The sequence below is a fragment of the Haliotis rubra genome, unplaced genomic scaffold, assembly GCF_003918875.1.
Source record: "Haliotis rubra isolate DU_JTF1 unplaced genomic scaffold, ASM391887v1 Scf1773, whole genome shotgun sequence".
Lineage (NCBI taxonomy): Eukaryota > Metazoa > Mollusca > Gastropoda > Lepetellida > Haliotidae > Haliotis > Haliotis rubra.
In genome coordinates, this window is record NW_025765751.1 from 26,914 (window position 1) to 51,085 (window position 24,172).

Consider the following 24,172-nt stretch of genomic DNA (forward strand, 5'->3'; position numbering starts at 1 on the left):
TCTTCAGTGCATTCTCCCTCTGCTGGGGCCAGCAAGGAATTTGTTCGCTTTTCCAGGTCAGAGTTCATTTTGCCTAGGTCAATTCGGCGCCTAGAAAGACCCAACTTGGCCCGCTTAGTTATATTTAATATTTTTGCACCATGTAATCTTGAAAACTGGTAGTAATTCCCTGTGGTTTCCAGACAGAACTCCACAAATTCAAGTTTCTACCCTCCTTGATCACGTACTGTGCACAGTCTCTATTACCTTTGAGGTCTTTCTTTGTGATCATGTAGTTCAAAAATGCCACCTGCACTCTGTTCAGCCTTTCGCTTTTGGAAAGTTGCTTTGGCCAGAAGGGTGACAAGGTCTCGCTCCATTCCGTTGACAAGTCCTCAAGTGACTGTACAAACCTGTAAATAATATAAACGTGAATAATGTAAGATATGTGCGAGTGAGTCCAGAAATGTGCTTCCAACATATGTATCAGGCATATCCGATGACAGGTCCCATCAATATTCAAACTTAATATAAGCCTATTTTTCAAATTAGGTTTAGCATGATCATAGTGTCACTTGGCGCCACTCCTAAATTTCTTCACAAGTCATTCGTTGCCACAGTTTGTACCTTGTTTGCCTTGGAGGCTCGGCTTGTTGTTCCAGGGAACACTCTGGCAGTGGCGTGGAGTTGGGGCACATGGGTGTGCTCACACGGCAACAGCCTGGAGGGCTGCTCGTCATCCACTGCGCGATCCCCGCGTTTGCTGCTCTCAGGAAGCACTTCCTCATCGATTCGTTCACAGCCGTCTTGATCTGAAGGTTGAATACGGTTTGTTATTTAATAATGTGGTACATGAAAGTATCATGAAATATTAATTTATAATCTTGAGTGTCAGAAAAGAACTATTCCTTATGTACATACCTCTTCATAAATTTCGCCCTTTGAAATCTTGAATGTCCAATTTGGTTTGTTTCATACAATTCTCTAGTCTGATGTTAACATCCGTTGCAACCTGTGTGGCTATATTTAAGCGACAGGTTATTCATTCTCCCCTCAAGTTCTTTGAGTTTCACTTCCGTCCTGCTTTCCAGCATCTTGAGGTCGGACGCGGACTTGGCCGCCTGGTCTATACACCATTGCTGGAGTTGACCAACAAGGTCATCCCCAGTCATAGATGAAGTATCAGCCATGCTGAAACAAAACATGCATTTAATTAAAAAGCCAATCAATCTACCTATTTATCAGTTCTAGTAGTTCTAAAATCAATCATATCCGGGTTAGAATTTATGTTCAGTAACCCATGCTAGTCGAAGAGGCTACTTATGGCACCGGGTGGACAGGCTCGCTCACTTGTCTCACACATTGTCATCGTAATTTGTTTGCGTACATTGATGCTCACGTTGTTGATCACTTGATTGTCTGGTACACACTCAGTTTTACACACTGCCGCCATATGGCTGTAATATTGCTGAGTCGCGGCATAAAACTAAGTTCTCGCATTCACTCTAAAATACATGTGAATACACAACGTTACACATTACCTTATCATCGCGTCCTTGCAACGTATTGTTTATACCTTAATGCAACGTTCTCATAACGTTGTGAGGACGTTCGTTATTTATATTTTGTTTAGTTTACATACTGGAAGAAGTTTGTATTTGCAGTTCACCATTAATTAGTAATCAAAACATATTGAATGTAGAAATACTTTTGATTAAATCTGTCTTGTTTGTTTTGTTAGATTCGTTCAATTGAAAAGAAAAGACATATCAGTTAACGTTTGTAGGTTATGAGAATGTCATTTGCATTAGCTTCATGCCAGTTAGTAAGACGTGGGTTTAAAAATATCGGAATATACCTTGCATGGAATTGAAAGAAGAGATACCTCCATAACCTAGCGGGTCACCCCCACCCCAATCTCTGAACCACCCCTCCCTGGATCCGCCACTGGGAGGTGTGTATGGTTTCCCTTATTTAACTGTTCACTAATTTGCTGATGAAAGGAATCATCAAACACACCGGCAGGATTGGAAATATATAACGAACTATAGTCAGATTTCAATTGTTCTAAAACACGAGTCCTGTCTGTGATTACTTTACCATCGCAAATTACCTCCCATGGAACGGCGAACTATTTTCGTTAGTCAAGCTAATCTTACCGTTCCCCTTTCATAAATCCTTCTATCACCCTGTTTGTATTTCTTTAATAGCTGTTGTTGACGTTGTAACTGATAATCGCCCGTTTGCATTTCCTATTCATTTGTCAAATGGCTTGTGGTATGAGATAATACCCGCTTGAGATCCCGTTTTTGAGAGTTATTTTTACATTTCATCCAATACCGTTCGCTTTCCACTACAAGGTCCCAGGCCGATTTCAACTCAACAGACCAATACGGTTTATACAAACTTTTACCTTTAACCTTACACTTACTGCCAAGAGTACCCACTTTATCATCTAACTCAGTATACAAGCATCTAAGAAATTCCTCATAAGCTGCATTGGCGTCACGCTGTATTGACAAACTGTATTCAATTCTAAGGATAGTATTGCTTATCATCTGTCAGTATCGTTAAGAAAATCAGTACTGGGTGAACTGTGACAATTTCAGACACTTAATATAGCCTACTCAACACTGCCAAATGTGCCGTTCACCAATTCAGTTGTGTTCACTCCCCCACTGAAATACTACTGACTGAGTGATTGTTTCAGCTGAAGGAGTCGGTGTGGACACAAGGACCACTGATATATATCCCAGATTTTATACTAGCCGAAGCCAGAACACAGAACAGTACCCTAAACGACAGTGGACTCTGTAATGTTTAACCCCTGCAGTTCCGATTAAGCCTGATTACGAGTCCATATGCTACACATCGCTGCATATATAAGAGTACTGTATCTACTACACTTTGAAGGTTTGTGCATTGCGCCAACGGTATGTTACAACAGTTCCGATTGAACACTGAAGACAATATTCTATGTTTACCTAGAAGTGACCTCTAGGACCACCCAGATAGCATGGCCTGTGAAGCTGATCTTCGATGGCCCACAGGTGGCAAGCCACTGCACCCTAGCAGACAGCATTTGTAACCATCATCCTATTGCTGGTCTATAGGCTACCCGTAGATCCGGTTACAATTGTTTTTCGTATCAGACGACTAACGGGATCGTGTGGTCAGGCTCGCTGACTTGGTTGAGTGACGTCATTCGTCATATCCCAACATGTCTATTGCTGTGTGTGGTCTTACAAACCAAACACAGAATCACACAGTCCACCACAAATAACAAAATCTTGTACAGAGTTAGGAATCTATTTTATTCTTTTCATCTTTAAACACACACACACACATACAGCTGTTCACTCAAGTCGGATTAATGGAGAAGCATTACCCGACCTGTGGCAATATTTTTTATTTAGTCAGCATCCATAGGCCTCTCTTTAAACAAACAAAAGCTAATTACAAATTTATGTGATCTGGCTGTTACATAATGTTGAAACTGTAGGCTACAGCAAACAGGTCTGTATTTTATTTCCAACATCTGGATTGTTTAAAGCTATGTGCTAGATTTGCTAAAGATATACTCTCATATCCAGAATTGGATTTCACCATAAATAACGCTTCTTGTTTGCGAAAATAAATATGTAACAACGTTGCATAACTTTATGGAACTTTGTTACAACAAACAAGCTGGCAGACGCTCAGCTGGGCAGCTAGATGCAATGTACATGCATCAGCCACTGTCGACTTGCTGACTGTACATAGTAGCCACCGACGGACCGATGACGACGTCGTGGGATCTGGGCATATTTGTGATGGTCACAGCAAATATTAATAAACTACTCCGGAAATCTGCAAGATGGAAGGGTTGTAAGAAGGTTAAAAGAATTAGTCTGTTTCTTGGAAACGTGTATTGTGTCATTTGTATGGTGTTTGTGTTATGCATTATTACCTGCAAAGCAAACATTAAACACATATATATCATTTTTTTTGGGGTAACTGTCATCGTATATAGCACGTGGAATGGATGGTCTGGTCTACAACTGAATAGATCTACTATGATTTACACTGACAGACTTCTTCTGTGTTAACCGTTGTCGAATCGGAGACAACAAACTATCCCTTTGGAAATTGATACAACCAATGAACTGATTTGTTGTTGACAAAATGTAATTATTAAAATTTGAAACGCCAATCAATTTACCTTCGATACAGCCAGGCAGCGACATGGCGACGGTCACGTGACCTCCTAAATAATATTTCATGTGTGCATAGTTCAATTAACTATGTTTTGTTGATGCATTCAGGGTATTTATGGGGAAATATGGACACATGAATATCATAATTACAGCAATACTTTCAGAATTTATCTGGGTATGGAAAAGGGCTCTAGTGGAGACTAGATTGGACGGATGAGATTGGATGAGAATTTCTGGCATCATGTTAATTAAGGCTGAAACAAAACTATGGTGGATCCTAGGATCTTATCTTAACAGACATTATACCCTAGATAACAGAGGATGGGCAAACAAAGCTGGCAACTTAGCTTTAAAAAATTGTTGGGAAATGAATATCTTCTGTTATGTTTAGGCTAACTTTAAAATGATCCCCTGTGCGATCCCAATATGTTTTTGCTATGTGATGTGTGTGATTGTAGTATGTGAGTGAGTGAGTTAAGTTTCACGCCGCTTTTAGCAATATTCCAGCAATATCACGACAGGAGGGCACCAGAAATGGGTTTCACACATTGTACCCATGTGGGAAACTGAATCGAGGCCTTTGTGAACGCGTTTGCTAGTGTGTTCAGGTTTCAAGGAATACTTGTCACAGAATTAATGATCATTTAGCATGGTCACACACATTATATATACAGCATGAGTGAACGAGGGAGTGAGTTAGTGAGTGAGTTAATGAGTGAGGGAGGGAGCAATAGCAATATTCCAGCAATATCAAGGCGGGGGACACCAAAAATGGATTTCACACATTGTGCCCATGTGGGAAATCGAATTCAGGTCTTCAGCGTGACCAGCGAACACTTTAACCACTGAGCTACCCCACCGCCCTGATGTCAGATTGTTCAGTTTGACAGTGAGACAATGAAACGGCAAATCAATGAGCAGTGTTCTACCTTGGCCCATACACCTAGGGATCCCCAAATACTAACTTCACGGTTCTTACAGGAAATATGAGAGTCTTGTAATGTAATAAAGTATAGTAACAGTGTCGCACATTGTAATGTAAGATGTAATAATTATGTTTAGAACAGGATCTTTATATTTTTTGTTGAGAATTTGGTGCAGGCTGAAAATTAAAGTACGTCCCAAGGGACAAAAGATACATTTTTTCCTGTGGCCTGCCTATAGATATGTGCATAATGGATGCATATTTCTGCATTGTGTATTACCCTGAAAGAGTCATATTAAGATTCCAACACAGAAAATACTACATTGTATGTAGATGCAAAACATGTATTTAGAAACATTAGTGTTTCATCAATGTTTCTGAATGTTGGTTGCTGTCTCGCTCAATCTCGGACAACAAATGTAACTTCTTGTGCATGATTATAACAGCAAATTATAAAACTTACCATGAGTTTGGAAATCTTAAATTGGTTAGGAAATAAAACAAGCCAGTGCAACTGAATTACAAGATTTTAATTCCCACACCTCTCACATCAGCTTATAGTTACTATGAACACTTAAAATCATTGTGGATCATTACCTGAATCACACACTAGAAGTACCTACTGACCTATTGATGTGTAGAGTAGACTAAAAAGTCTTTTATTCTGCAACAGGATATCACTTCCAAGTATCAGGTATATCATAAACTATTTACATCAGATTGTGAGCAACAGATGACCTGTGTCAACCTTTCACCATCCCAGAACAACATGGTAAGACTGAGGTGTCATCACAGAGAGGGGGACAGCAGCTTACGTTGCTATAGCAACTCCAGGTGAGAAAGGTAAGATATTAACGTCACACAATCCACACATCAGGGAGTCAACAACATTGAACAATTGTCGGACAATTAATAACACCAAGAACAGGTTTCACTAACAGCATCCATGAGGGATACTTAATGTGAGTCTTGGCACAAGCCAATCTTCACTCTAGCCTGTATACTAATATAATACATTGGGCTCTGTAGCTCACCTGTACATGTGGTCAGTCAACTATGACCGCTATGAGGAACAATTCTCATAGACTGACAACTTCTTACATAGTAATAGATGCAATGTTTCGGTGTACACGCTAACATACATAACATTGTGTTTCACTTGCTGATGACGGTGTTAGCATATGCACCAAAACGTTGCATCTCTTGCTATAAATAAGTTGTCAATCCATACAAATTGTTCTTCTGATTGGTTCATCCACGCAAACATCATGTAGTACTTATGTCACCGACAATGAATTCCCTCTATCAAAACACCGAGTGATATAGCACTCATTGTTTATCATTTTTGTTTATTCTCCGTGGCATGTTGTTTTTACGATGTCTGTAGATTAGGCTGTCATATTATAGCAGAGGAAAGATATATTTTTGGAAGGTTTTGACGACATCTTAAATTTTTAGAAGATTATTTCAGCAATTGTTAACAACATTCAATGGAGGAATAGGACAGAAAAGAAAAAGCGAGTTCAAAGAAAGTGCTAATTAACCCCCTCACAGAACATGTACTGCACTATTTGTATGTCATGCTTGGGGCCTTTCATCCCAATGTGGACCTGCAACATTCAAGATGGGCTATTTACACTTGTGAGTCACAAGCCAGACCTACTTATCAGAAATATATTTGTATCCGACACTACTGCAGATCACACAATGTAAATATACTACATATTCTGTTTAGCAATAGCTACAGGTGATTCTTCAGTGTTTATTTGGGTAAACACAAAAAGCGTTTGTCATCATTTTTAAAGTTAAGTGTCCACCTTTTATGTTTTATGGATTTTGAACCAAGGGCAGCTATCTATAACCTACTTTCCTCCAACAGAGTAAAATGCCACGTTAACAGATTCTTTTAGGCCCAGTCAAATGAGCAGAAACAACATTTTGTTGCCTTGTATGAAAACAAATTAGTATTGACTGATGAAAATATGTTGCATAAAATATGAGTCATTGAAGCTGGGCGTATTTTGATCGCAGATCATACCAATGAGGCAAGGGAAACATTGAAACATAGACTTTCAAAACCCATTATCATTATTTTGTTTATGAGTGTACAGCAGTATTGTGAGATTTAAGCTAAATAACAGCATAAGAATCTACACAGAGATGTCGTTCTATGAAATACACAAGAAGTTGTTATCCCTAAAGTTCATGCTTTATTATTGACTCACCAACTTCTGGACTGCCGATCAAATAATTAAGCTCATCAAACAATTGTCAAGGAGGATCTGCCACTAAACAAATGCCATGCATTAAGAGTCCAATAAAATACCTCCTCCAAAGAAAACGTGATATTCAGTTGTAACTGAGAGCTGTTCGATGGCAACTACCATGGTGAAAAGGACAGATACAGATATTTTGACATATTAGGTTTTTATTGGATAGTCCATACAATTAGTAAACCCCTGCAAGCTAAGATGATGTAAGGGAAAACCTATTGGCTTATAATCAAGTCATTCCAGAAGTTCTAGGGAAGATATTCTTAAGAATTTACAAAAAAATGTATACTTTAATAAATACATGTTATCTCATATTTCATCTTGCCTTGAATTCAACTGTTTCTAACTGGAAACTGAGTGGAATGGCTTTTTTCAACATTCCTTGTTGACAGATGAGGTACCAGTTCCATATGTCCTGCTGGGATATGTTGTTTGGGGAAATGTTTTGCCAATGTGAATACTACAACATGATAACCTATAAAATACAAGGGCAATAACTCTGAATGTTTACTGTCTGCTAACTGTTAAAGACTAACCTTTTACAGAGGTGAAGTGAGGTGAAATTGGGTTTAACGTCATGCTTGAGAATATGTCGCTCATATGATCACGTGCATGTGTGTGTATGCGTATGTGCGGCTGCTTGTACTAGCCCAGACTGAAGCTGGTTTTATAGTGCTATCCCACTGAGATACCATGCCGCAGTAAAGCATTAATACCACACATTATACTGACTCCGAGCCGACCAGTCCTTGTAGTACCCATTAATGTCGAGCGCCAGACAGGGACCAACAAGTACCATATTTGAACGTCTTTTAGTATGACGCGATCAGGGATGGAACCCGCGACCTTCCGCTCTGAGGGCGGACGCTCTAACCACTATATCACGGAGGTGGTCCTGCTAACTGTCAAAGACTAACCTTTTACAGACTGACTGAGTTTGGTTTTATGACGCTTTTAGCAATATTCCAGCAACATCACGGCGGGCACACCAGAAATGGGCTTCACACATCGTACCCATGTGGGGATTCGAACCCGGGTCTTCGGCGCGTGACAAGCCAACGCTTTAACCACTAGGCTACTCCACCGCCCGAACCAAGTCTAGATTTCCCCAGGTGCTGAATCTCTGGTCTCCCTGGGGTCCTTTTTCAATTTTGGTTTATTTGTTACAATTAAAATGATATATATTGAGATACTAGTCTATTATTCAGACTGCTTCATGGTATAGAGTCAGATGGGCTCCAAGGAATATATCATTGCCCTCCACTCTCAACTCTACTGTCCAACATGTTGCATCCAGCGAAATCTTCCTCCAAGAAGAAAGCATGCACTTTCATTCAACATTCTCCTCCCGATCACAATGAATGACATTTCAATAAGTAATGGCCTTTTCATTGATTCAGAGCCAGCTTCATCATCATCAAGTATATTAAACATTCTGCCCAGTCATCGCACTGAGTGCTCCGTGAGATAGCATTACGCATGAGCGGAGTGACGTCACTTCAGTGGGTTCGTATGACGCGGAGGCGACGGACATGTTTCGTTATCGCTCTACTAGTTGAAACATGTGGTGAGTGGGCTTTCGGCGGTGAAAGCCGGTGTTGAAGTTGAATGTCGTAGACATTTTTGTTTGGTGTTAGATAGGACACGTGGGGGTTTTACGAACGTAGTTCGTTTACAGACAAATAACAGTGTCATTTGTGAAATATGGCACAAGCAGAAGTGTTATTGTCGATGTCAGACAGCGATCAAGTTGATGTACGCAGTACAAAATCGCGAAGCGATAGGAGTTTGAAGAACTCTGTGGAGAGTAAAAAAGGAAAGTCTAAAACTTCAAAATCAGATCGTCCGCCTGAAGTTGTGAGACAACAATCTACAGGGGTGTCGCCATTCCCATCAACGTCCTCTGTGGTGGCCAATGAAACAACCGCCGGCACAAGCGCCATTTTCCAATCGGCAATACTAGAAATTAGATCGGGGATGAGGGAAGGCTTCGAGACGATTGCCAAATCAATTAAATCTCGGCCACAGAAAACCGGTGGTTTCAGTGAAGGCTATTATCATGACTACTATGATGGTGAATATTATGAGGATGAGGCCGATACTGAATTGTCAGTTGTGCAAAGTGGTAATGAGGGTCCGAGTGATCCAAAAAGACAAAAGTTGTCTGATCAAGACTTAGTGTCGAGTTTGATAGGACGGCGGGATGAAACTGTCAACAAGGCTCCCAAATCTGCTGTCAGTGACAAAAATCTTTCGATACTCGAAAAAATAGCCCAAGAACTGGATACTAACACTGAGAAAACAAGCCCACTGGTGGATGGCAAACTGGCTGAAATGGTGAATGATCTGATATTTAAATTGAACAAACCGGATGAAGTAAAAATGAAAGAGAGATAAGAGAACGTACCAAGACCAGATAATTGCTGTGCATTGGTGCAAACAAAAGTGGAGGACATTGTTTGGAAAAAACTAAGTGCTACATCCCAATCTGTTGACGCTAGAATGCAGAGAACACAGTTGTGTCTTATTAAAGGGGTGACAGAAACTACAAAGATGTTAGATAGACTACTGACATTCAGAGATACTACTGGTGAAGAAAACAAGGCTTTTATAGATGAGATTCTGAAACAGGGTATAGAACGTCTGGAATTTACAGCTTATGCCAACTATGAACTGAATATGAGAAGGAGAGAATTCATCAAGCAAGATTTACATCCAGACTAATTATGTCCTCCACATTACCTATTAATTCCAAACTCTTTGGAGGGGATGTGCCAAATGTGTTAGAAGACATAGATAAATCAAACAGACTAAACAACAAGATGGTGATTCCAAGACCACACTGGGGTGCAAGCAGAGGCCGGCGTCCATATCGTGGGAATCACCTTACCTGGAGGTCACAGAACTTCTATAGAGGCGGCCCTAATCATGCTTATGGGTACCGTGGTTTTACAAGAAGGGGTTTTTTGGGCAGTCGTCAGGGCCCCCCCTCCAGGAAAAAAAAGGGGAAATGTCAAAGCCTGAACCATGTAGAGACACCTGAACCAACTTCCCATACTGATGAACAGGTATGTGATAATGTACCTCTTGTGAATGTCAGTAGGTTTACAGCAGGTAGACTGAAACAGTTTGATGAAAACTGGAAAGAAATCACATCAGATCAAGTAATTTTAAATATGATTCAAGGTTGTGAAATTGAACTTGAGGAGGTTCCAGAGCAGAACTTTACTCCAAAACAAATCATATTTGATTCAAGGGAAACAGAAATAATTGATTCAGAAATAGCGAAATTTCTAAAAAAGGGAGTTATTGAAGAGACAGAACCAAATGAGGGTCAATTTGTATCAAATATTTCATAAGACCCAAGAAAGATGGTTCATACAGACTGATACTGAATCTGAAACTGTTTAATAAGTCAGTAACCTATCAACATTTCAAAATGGAAAGTCTAGACTCTGCAATTAAGTTGATGAAGCCAGGTTGTTACATGGCATCAGTAGATTTAAAGGATGCTTACTATTCTGTACCAGTTAAAGCAGAGCATAGAAAGTATTTAACGTTTATTTGGAGAAGTAAACTGTTTCAGTATACATGTCTGCCAAATGGTTTAGCATGCTGCCCCAGACAATTTACCAAGTTGATGAAACCGGTTTTTGCCTCATTAAGAGAGAAAGGCCATGAGAGTGTACCCTACATTGATGATTCTTATCTGCAAGGAGATTCATTTGATGGGTGTCGTGTAAATGTTCGAGACACAGTCTACTTAGTTCAAAAGTTGGGGTTCATTCTCCATCCTACAAAGTCTGTATTAGTGCAATCACAGTCTGTAGTGTTCTTAGGTTTTGTTTTAAATTCTGAAAACATGACTGTCAAGTTAACAGATGAGAAAGTCTATACAATTAAAAAGGATTGTTACATGCTTACAAGAAAGAAATTCGTGAAAATTAGGACTGTGGCTGAAATTATAGGGAGACTAGTGGCTAGTTTTCCAGGAGTAGAGTATGGCCCCACTTCATTATAGGAATTTGGAAAGGGCAAAAGCCAAAGCATTAAAGGAAAACAATGGAAATTATGAGACTACTAGAAATATCAGCATGCATGATGAAAGATCTGACATGGTGGCATTCGAACATTGCTAGGTCCCAAAGAGTTATCTCCCATGGTACACCTGAAGTAATTATCAAATCTGATGCCTCATCCATGGATGGGGAGCACATTGTGGGGATATAAAAAACAGGAGGCAGATGGACTGCTTTAGAAGCAGAAAACATATCAATGAGTTGGAATTGTTAGCAGCTTTATATGCAATCCAATCTTTGGCAAAAGAGTATAGAAAGGTGCATATTCAAATTCAGATGGACAACACAACAGCTGTGTGTTATGTAAGTGCCATGGGGGGGAGCAAATCAGTAGCTTGTGACATCATAGCTAGGGACATATGGTATTGGTGCATAGAAAGAGATATCTGGCTGAGTGCCACACATATACCTGGCAAACTGAATGTGGTTGCAGATAGGGAATCAAGAGTATTTGATGACCAAACAGAATGGAAACTAGATGCAGAAGTGTTTGGAAGAATTTGTGAATTATGGGGTACCCTAGATATGGATTTATTTGCATCACGGTTAAATAAACAACTTGAGACTTATGTTTCTTGGAAATGTGATCCACAAGCCTACCATATTGATGCATTTACACTAAGTTGATGTGGTTCTAAATTCTATGCTTTTCCTCCATTCAGTACAATTGGGAAATGCCTGCAGAAGGTCACAGAGGAAAAGTCGGAGGGGGTGATAGTGGTTCCCTTATGGAGCACCCATGCCTGGTACCCGAGACTGATGAATATGCTGGTGGATGTACCCAGAGTGCTACCCAGGAAACAGAAACTGCTAACGCTACCATGGTCAGAGAAGCTGCATCCACTGAGGAACAAACTCCACCTGATGGCCTGTCGCTTGTCAGGAGAAGTCTCAAAGCAAGAGGAGTTTCGGAGGAAGCTCAGACTGTCATGCTTGAATCATGGAGGAGTGCAACTCAGAGACAATATAAAGTCTACCTGCAGAAGTGGGCACAGTTCTGTAGTGAAAAAGACATTAATCCAATTCATGGAACTGTGAATAATGTGTTTGATTTTCTGACTGTGTTATATAAAAATGGAAAAGGATACAGTGCTCTGAACACTGCCAGATGTGCTCTGTCTGCATGTGTAATATTGGATGACTGTAAAGACACAGTGGGATCACACCCACTAATAACAAGGTTTCTTAAAGGGGCATTTAATGTAACACCTACAAGGTCTAGGTATTCAGCAGTGTGGGATGTTGAATGTTTACTGGCTTGGTTAAGAACACTGGTTCCAAATGCAAAGTTAGATTTGAAGTTTTTAACATTCAAGTTATGCTGTTTGTTAGCTCTAGTTACTGCACAGAGAGTGCAATCTTTACATTGTTTAAAGTTAAGCAATCTCCCAGAATATAATGATAAAGTTGTTTTCAATTTGAAGTTGCTTAAACAAAGCAGATCTGGTATGACGTCAAGATTTGTGGAGTTATCTCCCTTTGACCAAGACCCAGCCTTGTGTGTTGTGAGTGTACTTGATACTTACTTGGCCAAAACTACAGATGTGAGGAACAGTGAAGATCAGTTATTGATCAGCTTTATTAAGCCTCACAAAGCTGTTAGTTGTCAGACAATAAGCAGGTGAATTAGATGTTGTATGCAGATAGCTGGTATTGATGTTACACAGTTTAAGGCTCATAGCACAAGAGTTGCTTCAGTGTCAGCTGCTAGGGCAGCTTCCGTGCCAGTAAGTGATACATGTATCATTAAAACAGCCGGGTGGTCATCTGATCATTGTTTTGTGAAACATTATTCGGTCTATGTGGAACCCAGTTCTCAGCAGAGATTTGCTCATGGCATACTAGGTAGAAACTGAAATCCTACCTGAGGCAAAGTGCAGAAGTGTATGCAATTGTATACTAGTAATTAGTTACCAGGGAATTGTTCCAGAGAACTTGTGAAATGTATAATAGATTCATTAAAAGATGAGTTTGAACATGTTTGTTTTTTAGTTTGGAATGGAAACGTGGTAATTAAGTTAAACCAAGAGATGGAACTTAATGACATAAAGCTGGTATATATAAAATCCATGGATATTGGGAGCTTAAGGAAGGTCTGTGAACTAGTCAAGTGTGTCAGTTGCCAACTAGGCTTTAAAATCTCACGGAGCACTCAGTGCGATGACTGGGCAGAATTCGGAAATTAAACGAGACTTACCTCTGCCCAGTCATCACAGCACTGAGTGATTCGTGCCCACGCTAGCCCACCCTAGCCCACCCTTGGTCTGTTGGCACCTGACTGACTTGTACTTTAAAGACTGAAGTGACGTCACTCCGCACATGCGTAATGCTATCTCACGAATAAATCAGTGCTGTGATGACTGGGCAGAACTTCAATCAAACCTAAACTTACAGGTAAGTCTCGTTTAATTTCCGAATTTTTGACAATACACTGCTTGAATTATTCAACATTGGCTACCGACACCTCACCATGAATATTTAAACTTGTGAATCAAACACTCTCTAAGTAACTAAGTTAAAGACTTCAAACATACTCACAAGCTTCAAATACTTTCTTGATGAAAGAACCAGTAATTCCCTGCATAGTGATGCTGGTTACTCAGAGCAATATTTATTACCATACTGCACTGTTTGCCTTCTTTCAAATAAACACAGTCATCCTGCATTGATTCTGTCAATACTTACCGTATATTACAGTAGATAACCGATCTCATAGATAAGCCAACCACCTACCTTGACCCTTATAATCAATAGTTGTACTTGTGAAGCCCCTTTCAACAAAAGTTTTAAAATCCAAGCATGGAGTGAATGCTGTTTTACGACTGTTATCAACACATCAGTTGTAGCAGGGTACTTGTATCAAGTCTTGATGAGGGAAACCTGTGATCGATATCATGAGCAACATCCAAAGTAGTCACGACAACCGACAGAGCTGGACCACCAATCCACTTATGCTGATTCTTTATAATGGCTAAACATAGGTTCAACCGTTCCTATGGAAATGAATTGATGAATCCCACAACCAAAACCCTTGGGTAAGACTCACATCCTTGTTCCCAAGTACTAACAAAACCCTGGGGTAAGTCTCACATCCTTGTTCCCAAGTACTAACAGACCTTGAACAATGCTCCATGTGTTCAATGCAAAACCACTGATGGCTTGAACCGTTTGTGTATACAAATCTTCTGTTTATAACCATGACAGAAGTATACACACAAATGTATAAATATACACATGTATAGTTATGTAATACTTTGCTTATCTAATTTTTAAATGTGACAAACCTAATATTTTTGTTAAATTATATGCACAAAAATGTGATCATCAACACATTGTGGCTAAAGTTAATTGTCATTGTATGTATCAAATTTTACTGTTTTTACAAAAACTGGTTAGTGAAAATACACTGGCCTATATTTCCAACCTTTCCTATTTTTGCCCGTTGAGATATACAAAAGGTGCTATAACATGATTATGCGTCAACATTTGCAATCTGATATCCGTGATATCCATATCAACTGATACAGAGCACTTATAGTCATAATACATCACAAAAACATTACTGTTACTATGGTGACGCTTATTATACAACTCAAACAGGCCTTTTTCACATCATCACATGATCTATGCCATTATTTTAATGTGATAGTTTCTTCTTCTCTTAAACCACATCAATCATTAATAATAATAACTACATGATTATACTAGCACCATATCTTCAGGAACAGAGAGAGACTAAGGTCAGCTGGGATGTTTATTCAGTATTTAATTTCATTACTGTGTTTATACATGGCTCAATTTTTCATAGCATCATAGAATATTTCATTTTTAGCAGCATCAGCTGGCTTTATGCATTGTTAACTGTCCTGGAGATAGCAGCTCTTATGTACTCTTCAAACAGGTACCTTTCAACTCGAGCGAGCGAGTGAGTGAGTGAGTGAGTGAGTGAGTGAGTGAGTGAGTGAGTGAGTGAGTGAGTGAGTGAGTGAGTGAGTGAGTGAGTGAGTGAGTGAGTGAGTGAGTGAGTGAGTGAGTGAGTGAGTGAGTGAGTGAGTGAGTGAGTGAGTGAGTGAGTGAGTGACATTGTACCCTTGCGGAGAATTGAGCAGTGACCTTAATTAGGATATTGTTTGTGTGTTCAATTAAGCTTTTCATCAACTGGATTAAAATACACAATCTCCCAAGACCCCCAGTTTACGAATGTTACTTTTCCTTGGTGGAAATTTAGTCATTGATTGAAAATGACTTGACCAGAGAAAAATAATATATCTGAAATGCAACAACTTCTTTACCATCTACACAGTGTTCTGACAACTTCTAAATGACTTTTCGAACACTAAACAGTGATTAACAGGAGTATTGAATTTTAAAAACAAAGCAAATGGAGATTATGTTAAAACTCCAACCAAGTCTAATACAAGGCTGTGAGATATTTATTTGACAACCATGTCCCCTCTCGTGTACAATGCATACTTCACACACCCTTGATTACACAGCAAATACTCACCAACAGTAGGAAACCATGTCCCCTCTCGTGTACAATGCATACTTCACACACCCTTGATTACACAGCGAATACTCACCAACAGTAGGAAACCATGTCCCCTCTCGTGTACAATGCATACTTCACACTCCCTTGATTACACAGCAAATACTCACCAACAACCGGTAGGAAACCATGTCCCCTCGTAGGAAACCATGTCCCCTCGTGTACAATGCATACTTCACACACCCTTGATTACACAGCAAATACTCACCAACAGTAGGAAACCATGTCCCCTCTCGTGTACAATGCATACTTCACACTCCCTTGAATTACAGTAGGAAACCATGTCCCTCCTGGGTGTACAAATACTTCACACCCTTGATTACAACAGTAGGAAACCATGTCCCCTCTCGTGTACAATGCATACTTCACACTCCCTTGATTACACAGCAAATACTCACCAACAGTAGGAAACCATGTCCCCTCTCGTGTACAATGCATACTTCACACACCCTTGATTACACAGCGAATACTCACCAACAGTAGGAAACCATGTCCCCTCTCGTGTACAATGCATACTTCACACACCCTTGATTACACAGCAAATACTCACCAACAGTAGGAAACCATGTCCCCTCTCGTGTACAATGCATACTTCACACTCCCTTGATTACACAGCAAATACTCACCAACAGTGAAACCATGTCCTCTCGTGTACAATGCATACTTCACACACCCTTGATTACACAGTGTCACCAACAGTAGGAAACCATGTCCCTCTTATACTTCAATGCATACTTCACACTCTTGATTACACAGCATGATTACTTGAATACTCACCAACAGTAGGAAACCATGTCCCCTCCTCAGTAAGGAAAATTGTACAATGCATACTTCACACTTCCCTTGATTACACAGCGAATACTCACCAACAGTAGGAAACTATGTCCCTCTCGTACAATGCATACTTCACACTCCCTTGATTACACAGCAAATACTCACCAACAGTAGGAAACCATGTCCCCTCTCGTGTACAATGCATACTTCACACTCCCTTGATTACACAGCAAATACTCACCAACAGTAGGAAACCATGTCCCCTCTCGTGTACAATGCATACTTCACACTCCCTTGATTACACAGCGAATACTCACCAACAGTAGGAAACCATGTCCCCTCTCGTGTACAATGCATACTTCACACTCCCTTGATTACACAGCAAATACTCACCAACAGTAGGAAACCATGTACTTCCACACACCCCCTCTAGGAAACCATGTGTACAATGCATACTTCACACACCCTTGATTACACAGCGAATACTCACCAACAGTAGGAAACCATGTCCCCTCTCGTGTACGATGCATACTTCACACTCCCTTGATTACACAGCAAATACTCACCAACAGTAGGAAACCATGGCTCGGAAATAGCTTAAATATGTCAAATAAACTCAATTTCCACATTCCAAGTTAAACAGATCTTGAAAATATTCAGCTATCATGGATGTACTTTGAAGGATAAACTTAACATAGGCAGGGTATTGCTAGGCTACATATGTTTGCATATGTCATACAGATCTATAGGCAACTCTAAAAAAAATTAATAAATTAAAAATTGACAAACATAAATTGTTTATAGCTATTTTTCTTTGTCAATATACAAGAAGTATTAAATTTCAAAGGATATTTAGATGAGCTTGCTCGCATAGTTGGTTGACATGCTCATGTTGATCACTGGTTTGTCTGACTCGATTATTTACAGACCGCCGCCATATTGCTAGAATATTGCAGGGTGTCACATTAAACAACAAGCGTTTGCCACTAATATGGCGATGTCCCCCGCCGCTAAAGAAGTATGAAATATTTATAACATATTTACTACTTTTTAGTTTTTGGTCACATACAAGATGTCTGAAATGACTGGTGTCTGCATAATCACCCAATGTAGGCTGTCGACATAATTGAACACACTGGGTGCAATGTTTTATGAGATATCGCGTTTACATAAGTTTGAAAAGTGGTCAAAGTATCGTGGTGACCTGGAAGATAAGGTCAAGGTCACCCAAATCAACTGGTGTCTGCGTAATTCCCCATTGTAGGCTGTCACCAAATTTGACTGACTGAGTATGGTTTTACGCCGATTTTAGCAATCTTCCAGCAATATCACGGCGGGGGACACCAGAAATGGGCTTCACACATTGTACCCATGTGGGGATTCGAACCCGTGTCTTCAGTTTGAGGAGAGAACACTTTAACCACTAGGCTACCCTACCACACCTTCTTTGTAAAAGGCAAACCAGTGACTGACATTGGGAACAGTGATGCAGATCATCTGATATGATGGCACACTCCAGTCACCAAGCCCTACCACACCTTCTTTGTAAAAGGCAAACCAGTTACTGACCAGTGATGATCATCTGATATGATGACACACTCAAGTCACCAAGCCCTACCACACCTTCCTTGTAAAAGGACTGACATTGGGAACAGTGATGCAGATCATCTGATATGATGACACACTCAAGTCACCAAGCCCTACCACACCTCCCTTGTAAAAGGCAAACCAGTGACTGACATTGGGAACAGTGATGCAGATCATCTGATATGATGGCACACTCAAGTCACAAAGCCCTACCACACCTTCCTTGTAAAAGGCAAACCAGTGACTGACATTGGGAACAGTGATGCAGATCATCTGATATGATGGCACACTCAAGTCACCAAGGCCGACAACTCCATCCTTGGGCACCTGATGGGGCAAAAACACATCCTGGAAGATGAAACCCTAAAGGCCTGGCTGATGGAAAACACTGGCATATGAAACAACTGTTTATGAAAGGCCATGTTTTCAGCACTCAAGATCCAGGGAAAGAGGGTGAGTGTGTTATGTGTGATGAGCAAGGCTAAGATGCAGATAAGAATGGAATTGACAACATAATGCAACTTACTTCTTGCTTTGTGCCTTTTCTTTGAAGTAGGCTGCCATAGGATCTCTGTCATGTCATTACTGAGTGAGAAGAAGCGGTGGTACTGACGACTGTTTGACCACACCTTTATCAACTCACTGCCATTTTGCATGTACGCCAGGCAGTCCTGGGCTGAAAACACAAACAGGCACTGTTACCTCATTATGTCAGTCATTACCATAATCTAACATTTACTGAAAAAGCATAAACATTTACGTTTATTTGTTGTTTGACAACAAAAGCAACATTTAGTCTCTATATCATTTCGCTTTCAGCAACATTTCGCGTCTCTATATCAGCAACATTGCTATATGCATTTGAGCAAATTCATTCGCTAATCAGCAACATCCGCCGGCTATATCAGCAACATTCCTATATATCAGCAACATTCATTCTATATCAGCAACATTCCGTCAGCTATATCAGCAACATTTCATCTCTATATCAGCAACATTCCGTCGCTATATCAGCAACATTTCCGTCGCTATATCAGCAACATTTCATCGCTATATCAGCAACATTTCGCCGCCGCTATATCAGCAACATTTCGTCTATATATCAGCAACATTTCATCTCTATATCAGCAACATTTCGTCTCTATATCAGCAACATTTCGTCTATATATCAGCAACATTTCGTCTCTATATCAGCAACATTTCGTCTCTATATCAGCAACATTTCGTCTATATCAGCAACATTATCTATATCAGCAACATTCATCTATATATATATCAGCAACATTTCATCTATATCAGCAACATCAGCCACGCTATATCAGCAACATTCCTCGCTATATCAGCAACTATATATCAGCCACATTTCATCTCATCTATATATCAGCCACATTTCATCTATATATATATATGCAACATTTCATCTACATATCAGCCATCTGTAAACAATCATGTCTGGACCCAGTCCTGTAACTGACATCAGGATAATACGATGACACCTTACAATGACACCTTTCAATGACAACCAAGTCAATGAGTGTGTTAATTGATCCATTTACTAAGCAGTTTATTACCATGGTTTATGATCATGCTGGGGGCGAGTTATAACCCTGATATAGCATTTAATATTTCACTTCACAAATTCACAAATATGTGTAAGTGGGAGTGAGGTCTCTTCCCTGGGTTGAACCCTGAAGTTAGCAATGTGCATACAGTGCATTACAAAACAAGCTCTGTCCTAAAGGATGACACCTTTACTTCCATGTTCATCATACAAGGCAAGTTAATGGATTCAGAGGTCAAGCCAGTTGACTTGGTTAATTACAATCAACAATCAACTGGTTACAAGATTTACCATGCCATGATTGAATTACTCTGTGCAGGGCTTTCTCGGTTAAAGGCTGGTTGTAAGACAAAGGATTACTGGACTGGTCAGTAGGGACCTGGTTGGTTGCAAGTGACCCCATGTTGACAGCATAGTGGTGTAATGTTTTCATAGTGGTGTAATGTTTTCATACATAGATAGAGAGAGATAGAGATAGAGATAGAGATAGAGATAGAGAGAGAGAGAGAGAGAGAGAGAGAGAGAGAGAGAGTCTTTATTTCCTCCAGGCGATCATCCGAAGATCAAACATACTATATAACCCATCTGTGGACCCGTGCATAAAGCGTCATGTTTGTATTAATTGAGGTTTGCATAACCCATCTGTGTTCTTCATAGCTATGTACAGATGTATTTACAATTTTCGCCATTAAAGTACTGGGATGGGATGTTGATGTACAGAAAATACATCACTGGTTTGTGCGGTGCAGGCTGGTCCAACCCCCAATAACTGTTGAGGGTTTAACAGGAAGCTAACGTCATTAGCCTCGACATAAAGAACACATACTGTTTCACTGTGAGGAACTTGGTTGCTTAGTTCATACATGGGCATGTTGGTTGTCGAAGGCATGATATACTTTCTGTATATCAAGAAATTTATGACTCATATAGACTTATGTTGACTCCTAGATTAAAACGTTTCATGATATTAATGCGTGTAGACCTGGGTGCCATTGTATAAATGATCTTAGCACTGAGGTGATTGTAACTCCCATACATTAATACAGACTTACGACAGTGGTAACGCTAAGGTGGCTTCAGCACCTTGTATTTAACCATACAATCTAATCAGCAAACAGGTGTAAACTTGGTAAGAACTTTGGCTGAATAATATCATTTGTTTTCCTCAAAACTTAACTTCATGTGCTTGACATGATATCAAAACTGGGATATTTGAATAGCATAAATTGAAATTTGGATGTAGCTAACAACAAAGATTTCAGGGTTACAAGTGTTGTTACAATCCTTGGAACATAAATGAGTGTGTGTTATGGTTTCATTATGAGTGCTTCTGCTTTGTTTTCATAGTGGTGTAATGTTTTCATAGTGGTGTAATGTTTTCATAGTGGTGTAATGTTTTCCATATCGGTGTAATGTTTTCATAGAGGGGTGTAATGTTTTCATAGTGGTGTAATGTTTTCATAGTGGTGTAATGTTTTTCATAGTGGTGTAATGTTTTCATAGTGGTGTAATGTTTTCATAGTGGTGTAATGTTTTCATAGGGTGTAATGTTTTCATAGTGGTGTAATGTTTTCATAGTGGTGTAATGTTTTCATAGTGGTGTAATGTTTTCATAGTGGTGTAATGTTTTCATAGTGGTGTAATGTTTTCATAGTGGTGTAATGTTTTCATAGTGGTGTAATGTTTTGATTGTAATTAAAAATTATAACCAGTTCAGGAAGATCAAAGACACCTTCATACACTGTGACTGTCATAACAGCTTGATCAACAAACTTGCCACACTTGACCCAGAACTGGGTAAGGACCACTGTCTAAATAGAAGCGCTCGCATAAATAACTTCATTTATTATAAGCTTTGGTATATATATATGTTATTCTTTCTGCCCATGAGCAGTGAGCATGATATGACAACATACCCCAGTTCCTCCACCATACAATGTGTGACTTCTTTAATGCCCCAAAAGTGACACTCATATTTTTTGCATTAAACTGCATAGGCGGATCCAGAAGGGGGATGCAGGGGTGCCCCCCCTCTTGAAACTTAATTAAATGACCATTAAAACTCGGGTGAAAATGAAGTGTGCACACTCCCTTTTCTCAATAGTATGCAACCTCCCCACTCCCCCACCCTTGCCCCCTTTCTAAAACAGCTGTATCTGCCCCTGAACTGAGTTTGCATAAACAATGTACGGTATCTCATTCTAATGATTTATATTCTGAATACACTTTCCAATACGGTCTGTGCCAGCATCTATTGTTTTAAGGCATTCTGAGTGCATTCTGGATGATAAATTACATTTCAACATACACTTTAAAGCTTGTGTGTCAGTATAATATTATTGAATAAAAAGCCGACAATGGTGAGCATGCTTTATGGAAGATTAAGAAGTGGGGCATGTTTCACTTGTGTGCTGGATTCCAACAAATTATTTCTCACATTCCAGAACCATGGCATGCTTGAGAGGTGCCAACAGTGTAAAATGTGAGCTCTGATTCAGTTTTCTTGTACATGAAGAATACCAAACCATAATAATAACTCATCAGATACGGATGACGTTTTATTGCTAATTTCACATTCTCAGTTCTGTGACTGAGAGACAAACTATCTCCTGAGTTGGTATTTTGGGGATTCTGTCAAAACCACAGTATGTGACTTAAGCCACTAATGTGAAGTGTGAAGCCTGAGTAAAATTCTGTTTGGTGCAGTTAAATCAGCCAAAACGTCAACAGTAAACATGGATACATATACTGAAGATGATGCCAAGTTTGGGGTGGGGGACTTCAGGCACAGTAAACATGGATACATATACTGAAGATGATGCCAAGCTGGGGTGGGGGACTTCAGGCACAGTAAACATGGAGACATATACTGAAGATGATGCCAAGCTGGGGTGGGGGACTTCAGGCACAGTAAACATGGATACATATACTGAAGATGATGCCAAGTTTGGGGTGGGGGACTTCAGGCACAGTAAACATGGAGACATATACTGAAGATGATGCCAAGCTGGGGTGGGGGACTTCAGGCACAGTAAACATGGATACATATACTGAAGATGATGCCAAGCTGGGGTGGGGACTTCTAGCACAGTAAACATGGATACATATACTGAAGATGATGCCAAGTTTGGGGTGGGGACTTCAGGCACAGTAAAACATGGATACATATACTGAAGATGATGCCAATTTGGGGTGGGGGGACTTCCAGGCACAGTAAACATGGATACATATACTGAAGATGATGCCAATTTGGGGTGGGGACTTCAGGCACAGTAAACATGGATACATATACTGAAGATGATGCCAAGTTTGGGGTGGGGACTTCAGGCACAGTAAACATGGATACATATACTGAAGATGATGCCAACTTGGGTGGGGGACTTCAGGCACAGTAAACATGGATACATATACTGAAGATGATGCCAAGCTGGGGTGGGGGACTTCAGGCACAGTAAACATGGAGACATATACTGAAGATGATGCCAAGCTGGGGTGGGGGACTTCAGGCACAGTAAACATGGAGACATATACTGAAGATGATGCCAATTTGGGGTGGGGTTAGGGGACTTCTGGCACAGTAAATATGGAGACATATATACTGAAGATGATGCCAAGCTGGGATGGGGACTTCAGGCACAGTAAACATGGATAAATATACTGAAGATGATGCCAAGTTGGGGTGGGGGACTTCTGGCACAGACTGCAGGTGTGTACTGACAGAAACAAACTTACCTGTCTCATCAGCCTGCCGCCAGTGATGAGTGAGTGCAGGGATGATGTTGGAGCCATTGGTCGTGGAGCCTGGCTCCAGACATGTAAGAGTGGTATTGGAGCAGCTGGCTCCAACCATGATGGTGGTGAAAGCTGCAACAATGGTTGTTTAATGAGTACACATAATTTGGCTTATAGTAAAAGCGGGGGTAATTCTAGCACTTATTCTGATACTTACCAAGCGTGAGCATTTACAAATGATATGACTTTAATCTTAACAACATATCATTAAAGAGACATATAAACATACAAATATGTTTCATGTTATGAAAGAATAAAGGGGAGATATAATACCAAAAAAAAAGTGAATGATACAGTAAACTTATTTCCTGAACCAGTGTGTGCCACACTGGTGGGTGGGTGGAGTGGGTGGGTGGGTGGATGGATGACTGACTGACTGACTGACTGACTGACTGACTGACTGCAACAATCAAAGAGTAGGGTGAAGGGGCCAATTTATCATGCTGAAGATCTGCGT

The 24,172-nt window shown here is 40.1% G+C and overlaps 1 protein-coding gene across 1 annotated transcript; it reads right to left on the reverse strand.

Moving 5' to 3' along the window:
* Positions 1 to 3,308: 3,308 nt before the first annotated feature.
* Positions 3,309 to 23,785, reverse strand: LOC124273167 (inactive phospholipase C-like protein 2). Its single transcript, XM_046708387.1, has 3 exons — positions 23,656 to 23,785; positions 18,889 to 19,038; positions 3,309 to 3,414 (listed from the first exon to the last, which is right to left on the reverse strand). The coding sequence occupies exons 1-3, from the start codon at positions 23,771 to 23,773 to the stop codon at positions 3,392 to 3,394; spliced, it is 291 nt and encodes a 96-aa protein (XP_046564343.1). The 5' UTR covers positions 23,774 to 23,785; the 3' UTR covers positions 3,309 to 3,391.
* Positions 23,786 to 24,172: the final 387 nt, after the last annotated feature.